The 22,349-nt window shown below is 41.2% G+C and overlaps 1 protein-coding gene across 3 annotated transcripts in view; it reads right to left on the bottom strand.

Annotated features, from left to right (window-relative positions):
* The window catches only part of LOC139752080 (sortilin-related receptor-like), a 269,696-nt gene that overhangs the window by 98,201 nt on the left and 149,146 nt on the right, over window positions 1–22,349 (bottom strand). For all 3 annotated transcript variants that reach the window (XM_071667935.1, XM_071667934.1, XM_071667936.1), the window contains exons 27-28: window positions 19,427–19,550; window positions 15,936–16,041 (exon numbers count right to left, since the gene is read on the bottom strand). In XM_071667935.1, the coding sequence (XP_071524036.1) occupies window positions 15,936–16,041; window positions 19,427–19,550 (230 nt within the window). The remainder of the gene's footprint in view (window positions 1–15,935; window positions 16,042–19,426; window positions 19,551–22,349) is intronic.

The raw sequence follows: 22,349 nt of genomic DNA, 5'->3' as shown, positions 1-22,349 counted from the left end.
TGGAAAGGGAGCTGTGGTTTCGGGCATTATTGCATGACAGCTAGAGACTGAGTGTGAACGAATGGGGCCTTTGTTGTCTTTTCCTAGCGCTACTTCGCACACATGAGGGGGGAGGGGGATGGTATTCCAAGTGTGGTGAGGTGGCGATGGGAATGAATAAATGCAGACAGTGTGAATTGTGTGCATGGGTATATATGTATGTGTCTGTGTGTGTATATATATGTGTACATTGAGATGAACAGGTATGTATATTTGCGTGTGTGGACGTGTATGTATATACATGTGTATGGGGGTGGGTTGGGCCATTTCTTTCGTCTGTTTCCTTGCGCTACCTAGCAAATGCGGGAGACAGCGACAAAGCAAAATAAATATAAATAAATATATGGACTTATCCCCGGGGATAGGGGATTAAGAATACTTCCCATGTATTCCCTGCGTGTCGTAGAAGGCGACTAAAAGGGGAGGGAGCAGGGGGCTGGAAATCCTCCCCTCTCTTTTTTTTTTTTTTAATTTTCCAAAAGAAGGAACAGAGGGGGCCAGGTGAGGGTATTCCAAAAAAGGCCCAGTCCTCTGTTCTTAACGCTACCTCGCTATCGCAGGAAATGGCGAATAGTATGAAAAAAAAAAAATGGACTATTGGGTGGGTAATTTGGCAATTGAGGGTATAACTGGGGGAATGAAGTCCCTGGTGAAATCAAAGATGAGGGAAAAATTTGTCAAGTTATGTGTTGAAAGAGGAATGGTGATCAAGAACACATGGCTTAAGGAAGGGCACACACAAAGGTATACGTGGGTGAGTAAGCACTGGGTGATTATATGAGTTAACCCCTACACATCTGATTAAGCTATCCTTTTCAACCCTTATAATTCACATTTTTCAAACTGTTTGAAATAAAAATTTTTTCATGCATGTTTAGTAATTCCCATATTAGCTAGGTAGCACCAAAACAGACAAATAATGGCCTCTTTTGTTCACAATCACTTTTTAGCTGTTATGTATAACGTCCCTTTCCACAACCTGGCCCTGCAGACCAATCCATGGTTTCTCCCAACTGCTTCATATGCCCTGGTTCAGCCCACTGACAGCACACTAACCCTTGCACACCATGCAGCTCCAATTCACTCTATCCCTCACATGTCTCACAACCTCCTGTATGTTCAGCCCCTGCACTTCCAAAGCATCTTTCACTCCATCCTTCCATCTCTTCCATGTTTTCTCCCTTTCCTTTGTACCATCCACTTCTGATATGTATATCCTCTTATCCTCCCCTTATTCATCTTCTTCATATGACCAAAATGTTTCAGCACACCCTCTTCAGCTCTCTCATACATACTCCTCTTACTAGCGCATTCCTCTCTTATTTATCATGTCATTTTTTATCAATATTCCTCAGTCCACACAATGTACTCAAACATTTCATTTCAACACATCGTCAATCTTCTTTACATTTCTGTCCAAGACCTTGCATCCATACTGCACATACAAAACTACTGTAATATCATACATACCCAACTTTGCCCTCAAAGACAATGATCTCTCCACACATTTTCCAGCATACCTATGACCTTTAACCCCTCACATACTCATGCTAACTTCAGATCCTATGGTTCTATTTGCTCCCGTATCCACTCCCAAGTATCTAAAACACTCCACTTTTTCCAACAATCTTTCTATTCAAACTCACACTCCAAAGAAACCATCGTTCTTCACTGATAAACCTAACACTCTTGCTTTCATTTACAACTACGCCTAACTTTCTCCTTTCATATACTCTCCCAAACTCAGACATCCTGGAGCAGTACAAACATGTAATTACAAATAAGTGATTACCATCTTCAGTTTCTCATTTGAATCTGCCACCATCTGCCATCAGCAAGCAACAACTGATTCACCTCACTGCCCAACCCCCTCCACACACACACATACACACACACATACACACACACAAACACACACACACACTCAACAGACTGCATGCCTGCTCCTCTTCAATATCATTGTATTCACCTTCCTTATTGCCCCATCCATAAACTGTTCAAGAAGCCAAGATGACATCATACACCTCTTACAATTTCAAAGATATCAATGTAACAATAAAAATCAAATAAATTTATAAGTATATTTCATTCACAGCTTTCACTGTAATAGGCAGAAAAAGTTTTGTAAATGTTTAAGCCCACGCCAAAAAAAGTGCCTGAGTAAGGCATGAGTGTCAAGGGAGCTGCTACTACCCATGTCTTATTGTTCATTTTATCTACATCAAAATATTGATGACATTATTATTGTAAGGGTAAGGGAGGTAAGTTTGAATGGAGAAAAACTGGAGGAAGTGAAGTGTTTCAGATATCTGAGAGTGGATTTGGCAGCAGATGGAACCATGGAAGCTGAAGTGAATCATAGGGTGGGGGAGGGGGTGAAAGTTCTGGGAGTGTTGAAAAATGTGTGGAAGTCGAGAACATTATCTTGGAAAGCAAAAATGGATATATTTGAAGGAATAGTGGTTCCAACAATGTTATATGGTCGCGAGGCATGGGCTATGGATAGAGTTGTGCAGAGGAGGGTGGATGTGCTGAAAATGAGATGTTTGAGGACAATATGTGGTATGAGGTAGTTTGATCGAGTAAGTAATAACAGGGTAAGAGAGATGTGTGGTAATAAAAAGTGTGTGGTTGAGAGAGCAGAAGAGGGTGTTTTGAAATGGTTTGGTCACATGGAGAGAATGAGTGAGGAAAGATTGACCAAGAGGATATATATGTCCGACGTGGAGGGAACGAGGAGAAGTGGGAGACCAAATTGGAGGTGGACAGATGGAGTGAAAAAGATTTTGTGTGATCGGGGCCTGAACATGCAGGAGGGTGGATGACGTGCAAGGAATAGAGTGAAATGGAATGATGTGGTATACTGGGGTCGACGTGCTGTCAATGGATTGAACCAGGGCATGTGAAGCGTCTGGGGTAAACCATGGAAAGTTCTGTGGGGCCTGGATGTGGAAAGGGAGCTGTGGTTTCGGTGCATTATCACATGACAGCTAGAGACTGAGTGTAAACAAATGTGGCCTTTGTCGTCTTTTCCTAGCGCTACCTCACACACATGAGGGGGAAGGGGGTTGTTATTTCATGTGTGGCAGGGTGGCGATGGGAATGAATAAAGGCAGACAGCATTGATTATGTACATGTGTATATATGTATATGTCTGTGTGTGTGTATATATATGTATACATTGAGATGTATAGGTATATATATTTGCGTGTGTGGACGTGTATGTATATACATGTGTATGTGGGTGGGTTGGGCCATTTCTTTCGTCTGTTTCCTTGCGCTACCTCGCTAACGTGGGAGACAGCGACAAAGCAAAATAAATAAATAAATATCATTATTGTGTTACTTTGAATAATATATCCCTTCTTGCTATAATCAAAAAGATTCACAGATCATTTTCCATAACTGCAGAACTATAAACATTTGTAAAACTACCAGCTGCAATTGTCAGAAACTGTATTGTCAATGTCATGCAGGCACAGGCAATACTACCCTCTCTTTTTCCAGAAAACCTTTATCAAACTAAACTTGATCAACTTCCAATGGCAAAATACTCAATGCCCATAAAATCACTCTCCACACAATAAGAAGACAGATCACCATCATCAAATAATTCAAAATCATCTTTCTGATCCTCTAAAACCGAAAATAAAGCCATTTAATTTCCTTTAAAGAAAACCCATGAAAATTACTTGTTATTGGCATGGCATACAGCATAAAAGACAATGGAGATAAGTCATGCAATGCCACCTCAGCTAACATCCATGCTTAGTGTAAGGCCTTCAGAGTGAGGCATGAAACTCATTGCAAAAATAATCGCTCAGAGGGATCATTCAAACCACATAAATATGTCTGGGGGCATTACAGGGTTAGTGGATCATGTGCCAGTTGACAGATTTTCAAAGCATTGGAAATTTGATGGGAATGTCTGGAGAAGGGAAGCATGGAAAATGTCTGGTGGAGGTAAGGTTGGTAGGTTTTACGAATAAAGGAAAGACATATTCATGAAAGCACTGGTGAAAGTGAGTGAGCCTGGAAAAGGGGCCAATATGCAAAGTCACCAGGAGAGAAAGAATTTTAAAGAACTGCAAAGAGTACGAGTATATGAAGTATGAGATATCTTGGGGAGCTGTGCTTATGCATGAGGATGAATTGTGAAGCATGCATAAGAAAGGATATGAATGTATAGCTATTCACTTCGTTTTTATACAGTTAGATATATGCCAAAATGTGCAATAAAAACACGTCCAAAGCTAATCCTGTTTAACAGCAGGCACGATCAAATCTACATTTGAAATGTTTTTCACATAACTTCAGCCATCATCCACAAATAAAAAGACTGCCCCTTCCTTACAACTCAACAATCTATGCAAAGTCTTTTGTTTACATTTAGTAAATGTCATCAATGAATTAGGGAATGCAATTTGTATTAAACTGAATTTTTTTCACTCCACAATTGTTTTGAAAAAATGAGAAAAGAAAAGAGCAAAAGAAACAAACTGATGTGCCAATACTAGTTTGGGCAACATATGTGATGATGCTCTACACCATGGCATCAGCAGATGCCTGCTAAAGCATCAGCAATTAAAACATCACCATATGGACACTACTTTCCTGCATTTACAGTGAGGTTTCATCTGTAGCATTTTAGCAAAACACTGTTGTATCTTCATAAAAGAATGTTCAGAAAACCACTAATCAAGAGATAAAACTAAATAGATTTAAGCAATTTAATAGAGGATCATGCCCTGTGGACATCAGCTATGCACTTGACCTACCAGTTATAACTGTGAGAACATATGAGCTAACACTCATAAAAGGAGACTGTGCTCAATGTGTGACCCCATTAAGTTCTAGTAGAATAAGAAAAAAGCAAAGACAAGGTACTATGGGAATGTTGTTAAGTGCTTGGATTAAAGATAAAGGAAAAAGGAATGTGGTCGATAGATTGATAATGATACATGGAAAAGGTGTAACACTATCTCAAGACTAAAGAAAGAGCAGGGTGAGTTGTTCAACTCTGTCAACCTTTTCAGCAAGTCATGGTTGGTTTTAATGGTTTAAGCTACATTGTGAGCTGCTTAATGTAAAAGTGACTGGCAAGGCAACAAGGCAATCTTCAAAAGAACTAAATGCTAACAGCAATAAGTGGCTAATATCCCTGGAAAATTTTCACTGCTGATGAAAATGCCTTATACTGGAACAAATGCCACCCCACATGTACATCTCTAAAGAATTAACAGCCCTTGGGTTCAAAGCTGTTGAACTTTGGATAACTCTGCTGTGTAGTGGCAATGCCTTGGGGGATGTGAAGCTCAAGCCCTTACTGATGTATCAAAAGTACAAGGGTACAGAGTGGTAATCTCTCTGTCATTTGGTAAGCAAATGAAAATGCTTGGGGAATAATAATGTCTATGGGAGGGTATTGGTTGAGAGGGTGAAGGCATGTACAGAGCATCAGATTGGGGAAGAGCAGTGTGGTTTCAGAAGTGGTAGAGGATGTGTGGATCAGGTGTTTGCTTTGAAGAATGTATGTGAGAAATACTTAGAAAAGCAAATGGATTTGTATGTAGCATTTATGGATCTGGAGAAGGCATATGATAGAGTTGATAGAGATGCTCTGTGGAAGATATTAAGAATATATGGTGTGGGAGGCAAGTTGTTAGAAGCAGTGAAAAGTTTTTAACGAGGATGTAAGGCATGTGTACGTGTAGGAAGAGAGGAAAGGGATTGGTTCTCAGTGAATGTAGGTTTGTGGCAGGGGTGTGTGATGTCTCCATGGTTGTTTAATTTGTTTATGGATGGGGTTGTTGGGGAGGTGAATGCAAGAGTTTTGGAAAGAGGGGCAAGTATGCAGTCTGTTGTGGATGAGAGAGCTTGGGAAGTGAGTCAGTTGTTGTTCGCTGATGATACAGCACTGGTGGCTGATTCATGTGAGAGACTGCAGAAGCTGGTGACTGAGTTTGGTAAAGTGTGTGAAAGAAGAAAGTTGAGAGTAAATGTGAATAAGAGTAAAGTTATTAGGTACAGTAGGGTTGAGGGAAAAGTCAATTGGGAGGTAAGTTTGAATGGAGAAAAACTGGAGGAAGTGAAGTGTTTTAGATATCTAGGAGTGCATTTGGCAGCAGATGGAACCATGGAAGCGGAAGTGAATCATAGATTGTGGGAGGGGGGCGAAAATTCTGGGAGCGTTGAAGAATGTGTGGAAGTCGAGAACATTATCTTGGAAAGCAAAAATGGGTATGTTTGAAGGAATAGTGGTTCCAACAATGTTGTATGGTTGCAAGGCGTGGGCTATGGATAGAACTGTGCGTAGGAGAGTGGATGTGCTGGAAATGAGATGTTTGAGGACAATATGTGGTGTGAGGTGGTTTGATCGAGTAAGTAACGTAAGGGTAAGAGAGGTGTGGAAATAAAAAGAGCGTGGTTGAGAGAGCAGAAGAGGGTGTTTTGAAATGGTTTGGGCACATGGAGAGAATGAGTGAGGAAAGATTGACCAAGAGGATATATGTGTCGGAGGTGGAGGGAACGAGGAGAAGAGGGAGACCAAATTGGAGGTGGAAAGATGGAGTGAAGAAGATTTTGTGTGATCGGGGCCTGAACATGCAGGAGGGTGAAAGGAGGGCAAGGAATAGAGTGAATTGGAGCGATGTGGTATACCGGGGTTGACGTGCTGTCAGTGGATTGAATCAGGGCATGTGAAGCGTCTGGGGTAAACCATGGAAAGCTGTGTAGGTATGTATATTTGCGTGTGTGGACGTATGTATATACATGTGTATGGGGGTGGGTTGGGCCATTTCTTTCGTCTGTTTCCTTGCGCTACCTCGCAAACGCGGGAGACAGCGGCAAAAAAAAAAAGAGAGATGTGTGGAAATAAAAAGAGTGTGGTTGAGAGAGCAGAAGAAGGTGTTTTGAAATGGTTTGGTCACATGGAGAGAATGAGTGAGGAAAGATTGACCAAGAGGATATATGTGTCAGAGGTGGAGGGAACGAGGAGAAGTGGGAAACCAAATTGGAGGTGGAAAGATGGAGTGAAAAAGATTTTGAGTGATCAGGGCCTGAACATGCAGGAGGGTGAAAGGCGGGCAAGGAATAGAGTGAATTGGAACGATGTGGTATATCAGGGCCGACGTGCTGTCAATGGATTGAACCAGGGCATGTGAAGCATCTGGGGTAAACCATGGAAAGTTCTGTGGGGCCTGGATGTGGAAAGGGAGCTGTGGTTTCGGTCCATTATTATATGACAGCTAGAGACTGAGTGTGAATGAATGGGGCCTTTGTTGTCTTTTCCTAGCACTACCTCGCACACATGAGGGGGGGAGGGGGTTGTTATTACACGTGTAGCGAGGTGGCAATGGGAATGAATAAAGGGAGACAGTATGAATTATGTACATGTGTATATATGTATATCTCTGTGTGTATATATATGTATACGTTGAGATGTATAGGTATGTATATTTGCGTGTGTGGATGTGTATGTATATACATGTGTATGTGGGTGGATTGGGCCATTCTTTCGTCTGTTTCCTTGTGCTACCACGCTAACGCAGGAGACAGCGACAAAGCAAAATAAATAAAATAAATAAAATAATGTCTGTGTCCCATGACAGGTTCACATCATATTTTTGTCCTTTTGCAGAGGATAATTATGTTAGAAACAACCTGCTAATTCTGCATAATGAACCAGGACAATTTAAATCTACAAAATCTGGCTGACAATGAACAACTAGTTTTTGCCATCATCCCGCAAACCGTGAATCAAGGTAAAATTGTCTTGTTCAAGGCATACTACTTATGACAGACCATGTGCCAGCTAAATAATGAAACACATAATGTACATGAGCCAAGAGTCAACGAGTTTAATCTATCAATACCACTGAGGGGCCATAGCATAATGTCAGCAATAATGGGTGTGAAGCCAAATATCTGGCCCAAGTACATCAACTACTTCACACGTTTGATTTGGAAAGTACCTGAAATTCACTGTGAAATTGTTAGGCTCACCAAAATTAGCTGGATATGACAAAGTTGATGAGGGTGACAAGTAAGAGTGGTTTCACTGTCATGGGAGAGAACTTACCAAAAAAAAAAGACTTGCTTCAGTTGGAAGAGCAATGAGCAGAAAAAAGGAAAAAAAAAATTCTTGTTAAGACACCAAATCCTACAAAATTAGCAACAAAACGACTGTCAGATGCAATTTTTTTGGAATATATGTGAAATCTGATGGTGGATGACAACATCATGAAACAAAGCTCTCCATGTAAAAAAAAAGGTTTTGAAAACCTCATTCACTGCTACAAACAGCTTTTCAAATAACAGCAAACTTTTTTCAAACGCCATGAAAAGAGCTCTCCTCAAGTGCTATGATAACAAGCTGGAAAAACACCACACAAACATCAGCAATTTCCAAACAGAAGAGACTAAACATTTAATAAATTTTCCTGTGCTCACCTCAAAAAGACAAATACATATCATCATAATTCTTGACCTGTGGTCCTGCATGGTACTGAAAGAGTGTTCCTCTGAACTTACACCTGTATTTGCTCGTCTGTTGCTTCAGTTTAAAAATCAAAACTTTTCCTTCGCAGAAGCATACATTGATACATTCCATCCATAAGAAGGGTGACTGTTCTGACCACACTAACTATCGCCCTACTGCTTTGACATCTACCATTTCCAAAGTCTTTGAACCCCTCCTCAACTCCAACATCCTGAAACACCTCGAAAATCAGTCTTCTCTCTGAATACCAGTATGGCTTCCATAAGGCAACATCCAATGGTGATATTCTTTCTCATCTTACTAATGTCTGGTCATCATCCCTGAAAGATTTTCAGGAGTCAAGTGTAGATGCCCTTGACATATCCAAAGCTTTTGACAGGGGGTGGCATTAGGGTCTCATCTCTAAGCTCCCCTCTTTAAGCTTCCCTTCCTCAGTTTGCTCCTTCATATCAAGCCTCCTCTTCAACCAATCTATCTCTGAGGTTGTTGATGGATCAGCCTCCTCTCTTTTCTCCATCTACAGTGGTGTCCCTCAAGGTTCTGCCCTGCCCCTACATATTTTTCTCCCTTTTTTTCAATAACTTCCTCTCCTCCACAAACAATCCAATGCACTCATACGATGACAACTTAACACTGCAATCATCCACATGCTTTAATTTTACTCCCTCTTCTCTCACTCAACCTGCATCTCATCATGACACACCTTCCTCAATGAACTCAGACTTGGACAGCATATCTCAAAGGGTAGACAAAATCTTTTAAAGTTTAATGCTTCCATGACCCACTTTCTACCCATCTCTCAATTAAAAACTCTGCACAACTCTTGTTTTTCCCTTAAAGGTTATGTAATTCCACCTCTTGACTCAATGAAGATACTTGGTATTACTGGAAACCCCACATTACAGGATGTTGGAACTTCTTCTCTTCTGAACAGTTGGTCCGTTTATACAAAAGATTAATTTGCCCTTGTATGGAATACTGCTCTCACATCTGGGGTGGACCTCAGCTCTGCATCCTTACTTGACAGAGTTGAAAGTGATCCAATTTATAAACTGACCCAGAATAACTTCCAAACTTGACCTTGCACTATACCTCAATGTTGGTTCATTTTCCTATATCTACAGGTATTACTTTGGTTTTTGCTCCTAAGAGCTGGCTGCTTGTGTGCCTACATCAATAGCTAGGCCAAGCAATACTCAGAAAGCTGCTGCATCACATGATTACAGTGGGGCCATCAGCAACTCAAGGGTGGGTCATTTTGACAACTGCTTCTTTCCCTACATCAAAGCTTTAGAACTCTCTACCTTTTCATGTCTTTCCCAATAACAATGACCTAGCACATTTTAAAAGACAGGTTTTTTCACTCCCTTCAAAATTTGTAAATACTTTCCCTTGCCTTTTCTTTTTCTTTTTCATAGTTCTCTCTTACCTATATTCAGGCCTAGCCTTGATGCGGACTTTTGTCCTTGACTGGAGCCTTCAATATAAAAATAAAGCTACAGCTACCTTCCTGTGATTGAGGAGGCAAACAGAAAGGGTTCTTGAGGAATAAAGTAAGTGTCTACTTTGTCAAAGATATCTGTTTTCTTAGGATTTTTTTTGTTTATACATATTCGCCATTTCCCACGTTACCAAGGTAGCATTAAGAACAGAGGACTACGCCTTAGAGGGAATATCCTCACTAGGCCCCATTCTCTAACCCTTCTTTCGGAAAATTAAAAATGGGAGGGGAGGATTTCCAGTCCCCAACTCTTAGGAATTACTGCAATTTATATATTTTTTTTTTTTTTTTTAAACTATTCGCCATTTCCCGCGTTAGCGAGGTAGCGTTAAGAACAGAGGAATGGGCCTTTGAGGGAATATCCTTACCTGGCCCCGTTCTCTGTTCCTTTTGGAAAATTAAAAAAAAATAATGAGAAGGGAGGATTTCCAGCCCCCCGCTCCCTCCCCTTTTAGTCGCCTTCTACGACACGCAGGGAATACGTGGGAAGTATTCTTTCTCCCCTATCCCCAGGGATAATACATATATACATATGTACATATTTCATAGTCTCCCTTTACTCATTCCCACCGCCACCTCGCCACACATGAAATAACAACCCCCTCCCCCCTCATGTGTGTGAGGTAGCACTAGAAAAGACAACAAAGGCCCCATTTGTTCATACTCAGTCTCTAGCTGTCATGTAATAATGCACCGAAACCACAGCTCCCTTTCCACATCCAAGACCAACAGAACTTTCCATGGTTTACCCCCAGATGCTTCACATGCCGTGGTTCAATCGATTGACAGCACTTCGACCCCAGTATACTACATCGTTCCAATTCACTCTATTCCTTGAACGCCTTTCACCCTCCTGCATGTTCAGGCCCTGATCACTCAAAATCTTTTTCACTCCATCTTTTCACCTCCAATTTGGTCTCCCACTTCTCCTCGTTCCCTTCACCTCTGACACATATATCCTCTTGGTCAATCTTTCCTCACTCATTCTCTCCATGTGACCAAACCATTTCAAAACACCCTCTTCTGCTCTCTCAACCACACTCTTTTTATTATCACACATCTCTCTTACCCTATTATCACTTACTCGATCAAACCACCTCACACCACATATTGTCCTCAAACATCTCATTTTCAGCACATCCACCCTCCTGCGCACAACTCTATCCATAGCCCATGCCTCGCAACCATACAACATTGTTGGAAAACCACTATTCCTTCAAACATACCCATTTTTGCTTTCCGAGATAATGTTCTCGACTTCCACACATTCTTCAACGCTCCCAGAATTTTCGCCCCCTCCCCCACCCTATGATTCACCTCTGCTTCCATGGTTCCATCCGCTGCCAAATCCACTCCCAGATATCTAAAACACTTCACTTCCTCCAGTTTTTCTCCATTCAAACTTACCTCCCAAATAACTTGACCCTCAACCCTACTGTACCTAATAATCTTGCTCTTATTCACATTTACTCTCGGCTTTCTTCTTTCACACACTTTACCAAACTCAGTTACCAGCTTCTGCAGTTTCTCACATGAATCAGCCACTAGCGCTGTATCATCAGCGAACAACAACTGACTCACTTCCCAAGCTCTCTCATACTATTCGCCATTTCCCGCATTAGCAAGGTAGCATTAGGAACATAGGACTGGGCATTTGAGGGAATATCCTCACCTGGACACCTTCTCTGTTCCTTCCTTTGGAAAATAATAAAAAAAAAAGAAAAACGAGAGGGGAGGATTTCCAGCCACCCACTCCCTCCCCTTTTAGTCGCCTTCTACGACACGCAGGGAATACGTGGGAAGTATTCTATCTCCCCTATCCCCAGGGATATATATTTATATTTTTATTTTTTTTTTATTATACTTTGTCGCTGTCTCCCGCGTTTGCGAGGTAGCGCAAGGAAACAGACGAAAGAAATGGCCCAACCCCCCCCCCATACACATGTATATACATACGTCCACACACACAAATATACATACCTACACAGCTTTCCATGGTTTACCCCAGACGCTTCACATGCCCTGATTCAATCCACTGACAGCACGTCAACCCCGGTATACCACATCGCTCCAATTCACTCTATTCCTTGCCCTCCTTTCACCCTCCTGCATGTTCAGGCCCCGATCACACAAAATCTTTTTCACTCTATCTTTCCACCTCCAATTTGGTCTCCCTCTTCTCCTCGTTCCCTCCACCTCCGACACATATATCCTCTTGGTCAATCTTTCCTCACTCATCCTCTCCATGTGCCCAAACCACTTCAAAACACCCTCTTCTGCTCTCTCAACCACGCTCTTTTTATTTCCACACATCTCTCTTACCCTTACGTTACTCACTCGATCAAACCACCTCACACCACACATTGTCCTCAAACATCTCATTTCCAGCACATCCATCCTCCTGCGCACAACTCTATCCATAGCCCACGCCTCGCAACCATACAACATTGTTGGAACCACTATTCCTTCAAACATACCCATTTTTGCTTTCCGAGATAATGTTCTCGACTTCCACACATTCTTCAAGGCCCCCAGAATTTTCGCCCCCTCCCCCACCCTATGATCCACTTCCGCTTTCATGGTTCCATCCGCTGCCAGATCCACTCCCAGATATCTAAAACACTTCACTTCCTCCAGTTTTTCTCCATTCACACTCACCTCCCAATTGACTTGACCCTCAACCCTACTGTACCTAATAACCTTGCTCTTATTCGCATTTACTCTTAACTTTCTTCTTCCACACACTTTACCAAACTCAGTCACCAGCTTCTGCAGTTTCTCACATGAATCAGCCACCAGCGCTGTATCATCAGCGAACAACAACTGACTCACTTCCCAAGCTCTCTCATCCCCAACAGACTTCATACTTGCCCCTCTTTCCAAAACTCTTGCATTTACCTCCCTAACAACCCCATCCATAAACAAATTAAACAACCATGGAGACATCACACACCCCTGCCGCAAACCTACATTCACTGAGAACCAATCACTTTCCTCTCTTCCTACACGTACACATGCCTTACATCCTCGATAAATACTTTTCACTGCTTCTAACAACTTTCCTCCCACACCATATATTCTTAATACCTTCCACAGAGCATCTATATATATATATATATATATATATATATATATATATATATATATATATCCCTGGGGATAGGGGAGAAAGAATACTTCCCACGTATTCCCTGCGTGTCGTAGAAGGCGACTAAAAGGGAAGGGAGCGGGGGGCTGGAAATCCTCCCCTCTCGTGTTTTTTTTTTTCCCAAAAGGAACAGAGAAGGGGGCCAGGTGAAGATATTCCCTCAAAGGCCCAGTCCTCTGTTCTTAACGCTACCTCGCTATCGCGGGAAATGGCGAATAGTATGAAAAAAAAAAAAAAAAAAAATATATATATATATATATATATACACACACATGTATACACGTACATATACATACACATACATATATAGACATGTACATATTCATACTTGCTCACCTTCATATATATATCCTCTTGGTCAATCTTTCCTCACTCATCCTCTCCATGTGCCCAAACCACTTCAAAACACCCTCTTCTGCTCTCTCAACCACGCTCTTTTTATTTCCACACATCTCTCTTACCCTTACGTTACTATCTCGATCAAACCACCTCACACCACACATTGTCCTCAAACATCTCATTTCCAGCAAACATACCCATTTTTGCTTTCCGAGATAATGTTCTCGACTTCCACACATTCTTCAAGGCCCCCAGGATTTTCGCCCCCTCCCCACCCTATGATCCACTTCCGCTTCCATGGTTCCATCCGCTGCCAGATCCACTCCCAGATATCTAAAACACTTCACTTCCTCCAGTTTTTCTCCATTCAAACTCACCTCCCAATTGACTTGACCCTCAACCCTACTGTACCTAATAACCTTGCTCTTATTCACATTTACTCTTAACTTTCTTCTTCCACACACTTTTCCAAACTCATATATATATATATATATATATATATATATATATATATATATATATATTTTTTTTTTTTTTCATACTATTCGCCATTTCCCGCATTAGCGAGGTAGCGCTAAGAACAGAGGACTGGGCCTTTGAGGGAATATCCTCACCTGGCCCCCTTCTCTGTTCCTTCTTTTGGAAAAAAAAAATAAAAAAAAAAAACGAGAGGGGAGGATTTCCAGCCCCCCGCTCCCTTCCCTTTTAGTCGCCTTCTACGACACGCAGGGAATACGTGGGAAGTATTCTTTCTCCCCTATCCCCAGGGATAATATATATATATATATATATATATATATTATGGGGATGAGAGAGCTTGGGAAGTGAGTCAGTTGTTGTTCGCTGATGATACAGCGCTGGTGGCGGATTCATGTGAGAAACTGCAGAAGCTGGTGACGGAGTTTGGTAAAGTGTGTGGAAGAAGAAAGTTAAGAGTAAATGTGAATAAGAGCAAGGTTATTAGGTACAGTAGGGTTGAGGGTCAAGTCAATTGGGAGGTGAGTTTGAATGGTGAAAAACTGGAGGAAGTGAAGTGTTTTAGATATCTGGGAGTGGATCTGTCAGCGGATGGAACCATGGAAGCGGAAGTGGATCATAGGGTGGGGGAGGGGGCGAAAATTTTGGGAGCCTTGAAAAATGTGTGGAAGTCGAGAACATTATCCCGGAAAGCAAAAATGGGTATGTTTGAAGGAATAGTAGTTCCAACAATGTTGTATGGTTGCGAGGCGTGGGCTATGGATAGAGTTGTGCGCAGGAGGATGGATGTGCTGGAAATGAGATGTTTGAGGACAATGTGTGGTGTGAGGTGGTTTGATCGAGTAAGTAACGTAAGGGTAAGAGAGATGTGTGGAAATAAAAAGAGCGTGGTTGAGAGAGCAGAAGAGGGTGTTTTAAAATGGTTTGGGCACATGGAGAGAATGAGTGAGGAAAGATTGACCAAGAGGATATATGTGTCGGAGGTGGAGGGAACGAGGAGAAGAGGGAGACCAAATTGGAGGTGGAAAGATGGAGTGAAAAAGATTTTGTGTGATCGGGGCCTGAACATGCAGGAGGGTGAAAGGAGGGCAAGGAATAGAGTGAATTGGAGCGATGTGGTATACAGGGGTTGACGTGCTGTCAGTGGATTGAATCAAGGCATGTGAAGCGTCCGGGGTAAACCATGGAAAGCTGTGTAGGTATGTATATTTGTGTGTGTGGACGTGTGTATGTACATGTGTATGGGGGGGGTTGGGCCATTTCTTTCGTCTGTTTCCTTGCGCTACCTCGCAAACGCGGGAGACAGCGACAAAGTATAAAAAAAAAAAAAAAAAAAATATATATATATATATATATATATATATATATATATATATATATATATATATATATATATAAAAGGACTTATCTGACCTTGTACAAAGTACTGACTTCAAGTCTGGGATTGCCTCTGATAACTGAAGTTACAGTAGGTAAATATATGTCAAATAGTAGCCAAGATTTGGGATGTAAATCTTAACCAAGGTCTGAACATGCAGGAGTGCAGAGACACAGACGTTGATGCGAAGGGTGGCAGAGCAGTTCTTCCTTTACCTCATAGAAGCAAGCACTTAACTGCAAGTTAATGCTTCACTTGAACAAATTGGGTAAGGGTTGAGAAATTGTATGAGCATTAAGAGGCTATATGCATCTGACCTACCCCTTGGAATCAAGAATAGAACTAATTAATGGAAGAGATAGATAAGATTATGGATTCAAACACCTGTTTTCATCATAAGACAAAAATTTTAAATTTTTTCTACTTTGACCATTTCTAGGGCTTGGGTTTTGGAGGTATTTGGCCCACATATGCTCCTGCTTATCTGCATCCCTCCCCTTGCTGTGGTGAATAAAGCAATTGGCTCTGACAATGTTCATGTGAGCATACTTACACATGATATTCTTTGATAGGTCCATTTGGCTTGACAGGAGGGCTCCAACTGACTCTCACCTCATCCATAACTTGTTCAACTTTTACCTCTTCAGGAGGACTTGGAACTGTAAGGAAATAAACTACAGTTTTCCAGCAAACATGTAAAAAAAATGATTACTCAAAGCTTACAAAATAAAAGCTAAACATCTTTTATAAAAATATGCAACATCATTAGTCAAGACAATCCTGGTAATGGGGAGAAATCAATGATATATAAGGTGGACTGAAAGAAAAGGCTCTGAGTAAGGGATGATGACTCAACTGTTTCCTATTTCATGTCAAACACTACTCATGGACAGAAATTCTCATCATGAATGGCCCATGGAGAAAACTAAGAAATAGGGCAAAGAATTGGGGAAAAAGGAAAAAAAAAATATAAGAGCTTATGAGTTTGGTAAAGTGTGTGAAAGAAGAAGGTTAAGAGTAAATGTGAATAAGTTGCTAGCAAGGTTATTAGGTACAGTAGGGTTGAGGGTCAAGTCAATTGGGAGGTAAGTTTGAATGGAGAAAAACTGGAGGAAGTAAAGTGTTTTAGATATCTGGGAGTGGATCTGGCAGCGGATGGAACCATGGAAGCGGAGGTGAATCATAGGGTGGGGGAGGAGGCGAAAATCATGGGAGCCTTGAAAGGTGTGTGGAAGTTGAGAACATTATCTAAGAAAGCAAAAATGGCTATGTTTCAAGGAATAGTGGTTCCAACACTGTTGTATGGTTGCGAGGCGTGGACTATGGATAGAGTTGTGCGCAGGAGGGTGGATGTGCTGGAAATGAGATGTTTGAGGACAATATGTGGTGTGAGGTGGTTTGATCGAGTAAGTAACGTAAGGGTAAGAGAGATGTGTGGAAATAAAAAGAGCGTGGTTGAGATAGCAGAAGAGGGTGTTTTGAAATGGTTTGGGCACATGGAGAGAATGAGTGAGGAAAGATTGACCAAGAGGATATATGTGTCGGAGGTGGAGGGAACGAGGAGAAGTGGGAGACCAAATTGGAGGTGGAAAGATGGAGTGAAAAAGATTTTGAGTGATCGGGGCCTGAACATGCAGGAGGGTGAAAGGCGGGCAAGGAATAGAGTGAACTGGATCGATGTGGTATACCGGGGTAGACGTGCTGTCAATGGATTGAATCAGGGCATGTGAAGCGTCTGGGGCAAACCATGGAAAGTTCTGTGGGGCCTGGATGTGGAAAGGGAGCTGTGGTTTCGAGCATTATTACATGACAGCTAGAGACTGAGTGTGAACGAATGGGGCCTTTGTTGTCTTTTCCTAGCGCTACCTCGCACACATGAGGGGGAGGGGGATGTTATTCCATGTGTGGCGAGGTGGCGATGGGAATGAATAAAGGCAGTGTGAATTGTGTGCATGTGTATATATGTATGTGTCTGTGTGTGTATATATATGTGTACATTGAGATGTTTTTTTTTTTTTTTTTTTTTTATACTTTGTTTTTTTTTATACTTTGTCGCTGTCTCCCACGTTTGCGAGGTAGCGCAAGGAAACAGATGAAAGAAATGGCCCAACCCCCCCTCATACACATGTACATACACACGTCCACACACGCAAATATACATACCTACACAGCTTTCCATGGTTTACATTGAGATGTATGGGTATGTATATTTGCGTGTGTGGACGTGTATGTATATACATGTGTATGTAGGTGGGTTGGGCCATTTCTTTCGTCTGTTTCCTTGCGCTACCTCGCAAACGTGGGAGACAGCGACAAAGCAAAATAATAATAAAATAATAATGAGGAGGTGAAAAGCTTGCTTTTTAAAAGCAGGCTGGTTGTGGCTACTTGGAATGAAGTGAGAAGGTAAAATTTCCAAAGCTCATCCTTGTATTGTCAATAGTCAGATAAAATGGTCTGCCAAGTACTACAAGTTCTACTTAATGGAAGACACAGGTAAGCATTCAGTTCTATGGAGTAAAGACTAAGGTAATAGTGTAAGATGATAAAAACAGAACTAAGGGCATGGAGTAAGGAAAGTAGTTAGAATTATGTCTCATTGGCAGAGCTAATACGAAAACAAAATTGATAAGCCAGACTGCTTTAGATTGAACAATGTCAAGTGAGTACAGAGGGATACAGCCAACCCATACAAGGACAAATCAACCCTTTGTATATCCAGAGAAAACACTCATAAGAAAAGATGGATATTTTGGCATCTAACCAAACTTACAGTTCATCAAAGGAAGAGTTACTTTTTTGTGTAATGTGGGGTTTCCAAGACAGGACAAAAATTATACTCATAAGAATGTTCATCATGTTGAGTGATGGCTTAACAGAACCATAAGAGATTATCAGAAAGTTAAGAGAAACCTCAAGAAGAGAAATAAGAAACTGGGTTTTATATTCCTTGACAAATATCTGGACAGGATATTTCTTATCCCCTGTAAATTGGGAGAAAGCTCATGATAATCATTTTGGTAAATTTTCAGACCAAAAACACCTTTGCTCGACCAATGAGTTTGTTCTCTGTCAATCTGTGGCTGCCATCAACCCAACAGCTCCCAGTCACTCAGAGGTCACGATTCATAGATCGTGGCACCAACCTCAGAGGTCACGATTCATAGATTGTGGCACCAACCAAAGGTGCTCATGAAATGAACAAAGAAAATATTTATCCAAAAAAAGGGGGCAAAGTCAGGCAGGGCAATACATGAAAAATAGCTCATGGAACTTTGCCTTAAATAGTTTTTAACCTTCAAAAGCTGCAATTCTCTCCTCTGTAGTCTGTTCTGTAATCATGAGAATATATCCACATGGAAGTGGTGGGTAAAAGAAAAACTTTTCAAATCTGACTTAGAACAAAATACTAAGTACCATCAGTAGTGAGCTGAAGGTGTACTGGAATCTGACTTTGTGGGAGGGTGGGAGGAGGAATCTCTAGAGCCACACTAAATAAATCTAGTGTAATGAAAGTTTAACAGAGTAAATAAATTTCAAAGTTCATCTATACCCAACGTTGGGACTAATTTGGGAAAATCCACTGGTGATCCAGCTCACCCATTCAGCTTTAGTAAATAGTTTACAGTAGGTTTGGGTAATGTTTATCATATTTTGTACAGTAAGTATCTACATGGACGTGAGCTATTAAAGCCATTTCCCCATCTGTCCCTGGCCATACCTTGCAAAAGCAGGAAATGGCAAAAAGGTAAGGAAAAGCAATCTACTTGAGTGATAATCAAGCAACATACAGAGCCTGCACTGGGTACAAAAAAAAAAAAAAAATGTAAAGCTATGATATGTTCTGACCACAATCAGGGGGAAGGGCAGTCTTTAAAAACTGTAAAATTACAAAATTCAATCACTGATTGGTTTCATGGATTACAAATTTTCAAATATCAGCCCATACTGTACAAAAAAGATAAAAAAATATCATTGTGCTTACAGCTGTTCTGAGATAGATGAATACTACAATCCAAACATAAATCAAGTCCATCTACTAACTTCCTTGCTGTGTGTGAAATGTTGTGGATTTGATGGAAGGGAAAATTTTTGATCCATTGTTTTCCAGGATGAAAATCTTCAGCACATATGTTGTATATGGCACCAGCTTGGTGAAGTCATATGACTGGAATACAAGAGAAAATTTAGTAATATGAAAGTATTCCATACTAACTGAAAATACAAGTAGACTGTATGGGAAAATACCCTTAGACATAAAAGTAGACAGAAAAACAATGAAGTAAACAGAGCCACAGAAGTGGCTGTGGCTGAGAGGTTTTGTACCTATACTTCCGGTCTCAATCATCATGAAAATTAGGATATGGTATTCTGAGGTGAATAAAGTAACCTTTTGTCTAGGGAACTAAAGGTGGTTCAATACAAAAATGATGATTTTAGTAATACATATAGCTGAAAATAGAATTGTATTAATGAAATAATGGAATTTGGCAGCATCAATAATCAATCCAAACTTTTACCTCTGTCAGCTACAAGCAGGATGAGGTGGATACTCTACATGACATGTGAAAAGGCAAGAAAGTTCAGATGAGAATTTGTGAGAACACAATTAAACCAGGCCCCTGGATGATGCAGACCACTGACTTCAGCCATACTAACTACAAGCCAATCATTTCTGTGTGAGGAAATTACCTCTGCATACATATTCATACAATAAGTGGGAAATCTGGGGATATTATAGTTTAGTCCTATTAAATCTAAATCTGCCTAAACCCAAATGAAATTTGAACAGAAATAGTTTTTGTTTTCATTTATCTGCAAAAGCCCTTTCAACGACATACTAAAATGAAATAATAACCCCCTCCCCACTCATGTGCGCGGGGTAGTCCTAGGGAAAGACAACAAAAGCCACATTCGTTCACACAGTCTCTAGCTGTCATGTAATAATGCACCAAAAACACAGCTCCCTTTCCACATCCAGGCCCCACACAACTTTCCATGGTTTACACCATACACTTCACATGCCCTGGTTCAGTCCACTGACAGCACGTCGACAACAGTATACCACGCCTTTCACCCTCCTGCATGTTTAGGCCCCGATCACTCAAAATCTTTTTCACTCCATCCTTCCACCTCCAATTTGGTCTCCCACTTCTCCTCTTTCCCTCCACCTCTGACACATATATCCTCTTGGTCAATCTTTCCTCACTCATTCTCTCCATGTGACTAAACCATTTCAAAACACCCTCTTCTGCTCTCTCAACCACACTCTTTTTATTACCACACATCTCTCTTACCCTATTATTACTTACTTGGTCAAACCACCTCACACCACATATTGTCCTCAAACATTTCATTTCCAGCACATCCACCCTCCTTCACACAACTCTAACCATAGCCCACACCTTGCAACCATATAACATTGTAGGAACCACTATTCCTTCAAACATACCCATTTTTGCTTTCCGAGATAATGTTCTCGACTTCCACACATTCTTCAAGGCTACCAGAACTTTCACCCCCTCCCCCACCCTATGATTCACTTCCGCTTCCATGGTTCCATTCGCTGCCAAATCCACTCCTATATATCTAAAACACTTCACTTCCTCCAGTTTTTCTCCATTCAAACTTACCTCCCAATTGACTTGACCATCAACCCTACTGTACCTAATAACCTTCCTCTTATTCACAGCTACTCTTAAATTTCTTCTTTCACACACTTTACCAAACTCAGTCACCAGCTTCTGCAGTTTCTCACATAAATCAGCCACCAGCGCTGTATCATCAGCAAACAACAACTGACTCATTTCCCAAGCTCTCATCCACAACAGATTGCATACTTGCCCCTCTTTCCAAAACTCTTGCATTCACCTCCCTAACAACATCATCCATAAACAAATTAAACAGCCATGGAGACATCACACACCCCTGCCGCAAACCTACATTCACTGAGAACCAATCACTTTCCTCACTTCCTACACGTACACATGCCTTACATCCTCGATAAAAACTTTTCACTGCTTCTAACAACTTGCCTCCCACACCATATATTCTTAATACCTTCCACAGAGGATCTCTATCAACTTTTATCATATGCCTTCTCCATATCCATAAATGCCTATATACAAATCCATTTGCTTTTCTAAGTATTTCTCACATACATTCTTCAAAGCAAACACCTGATCCACACATCCTCTACCACTTCTGAAACCACACTGCTCTTCCCCAATCTGATGCTCTGTACATGCCTTCACCCTCTCAATCAATACCCTCCTATATAATTTACCAGGAATACTCAACAAACTTATACCTTTGTAATTTGAGCACTCACTCTTATCCCCTTTGCCTTTGTACAATGGCATTATGCACGCATTCCGCCAATCCTCAGGCACCTCACCATGAGTCATACATACATTAAATAACCTTACCAACCAGTCAACAATACAGTCACCCCCTTTTTTAATAGATTCCACTGCAATACCATCCAAACCTGCTGCCTTGCCGGCTTTCATCTTCCGCAAAGCTTTTACTACCTCTTCTCTCTTTACCAAATTATTTTCCCTAACCCTCTCACTTTGCACACCACCTCGACCAAAACACTCTATATCTGCCACTCTATCATCAAACACATTCAACAAACCTTCAAAATACTCACTCCATCTCCTTCTCACATCACCACTACTTGTTATCACCTCCCCATTTGCGCCCTTCACTGAAGTTCCCATTTGCTCCCTTGTCTTACGCACTTTATTTACCTCCTTCCAGAACATCTTTTTACTCTCCCTAAAATTTAATGATACTCTCTCACCCCAACTCTCATTTGCCCTCTTTTTCACCTCTTGCACCTTTCTCCTGACCTCCTGTCTCTTTCTTTTATACATCCCCCACTCAATTGCATTTTTTCCCCGCAAAAATCGTCCAAATGCCTCTCTCTTCTCTTTCACTAATAATCTTACTTCTTCATCCC

Source organism: Panulirus ornatus, chromosome 12, assembly GCF_036320965.1.
Source record: "Panulirus ornatus isolate Po-2019 chromosome 12, ASM3632096v1, whole genome shotgun sequence".
Classification (NCBI taxonomy): Eukaryota; Metazoa; Arthropoda; class Malacostraca; order Decapoda; family Palinuridae; genus Panulirus; species Panulirus ornatus.
The sequence above is the reverse complement of the archived record's forward strand: the minus strand, read 5'-3'. Positions and strand labels throughout refer to the sequence as shown.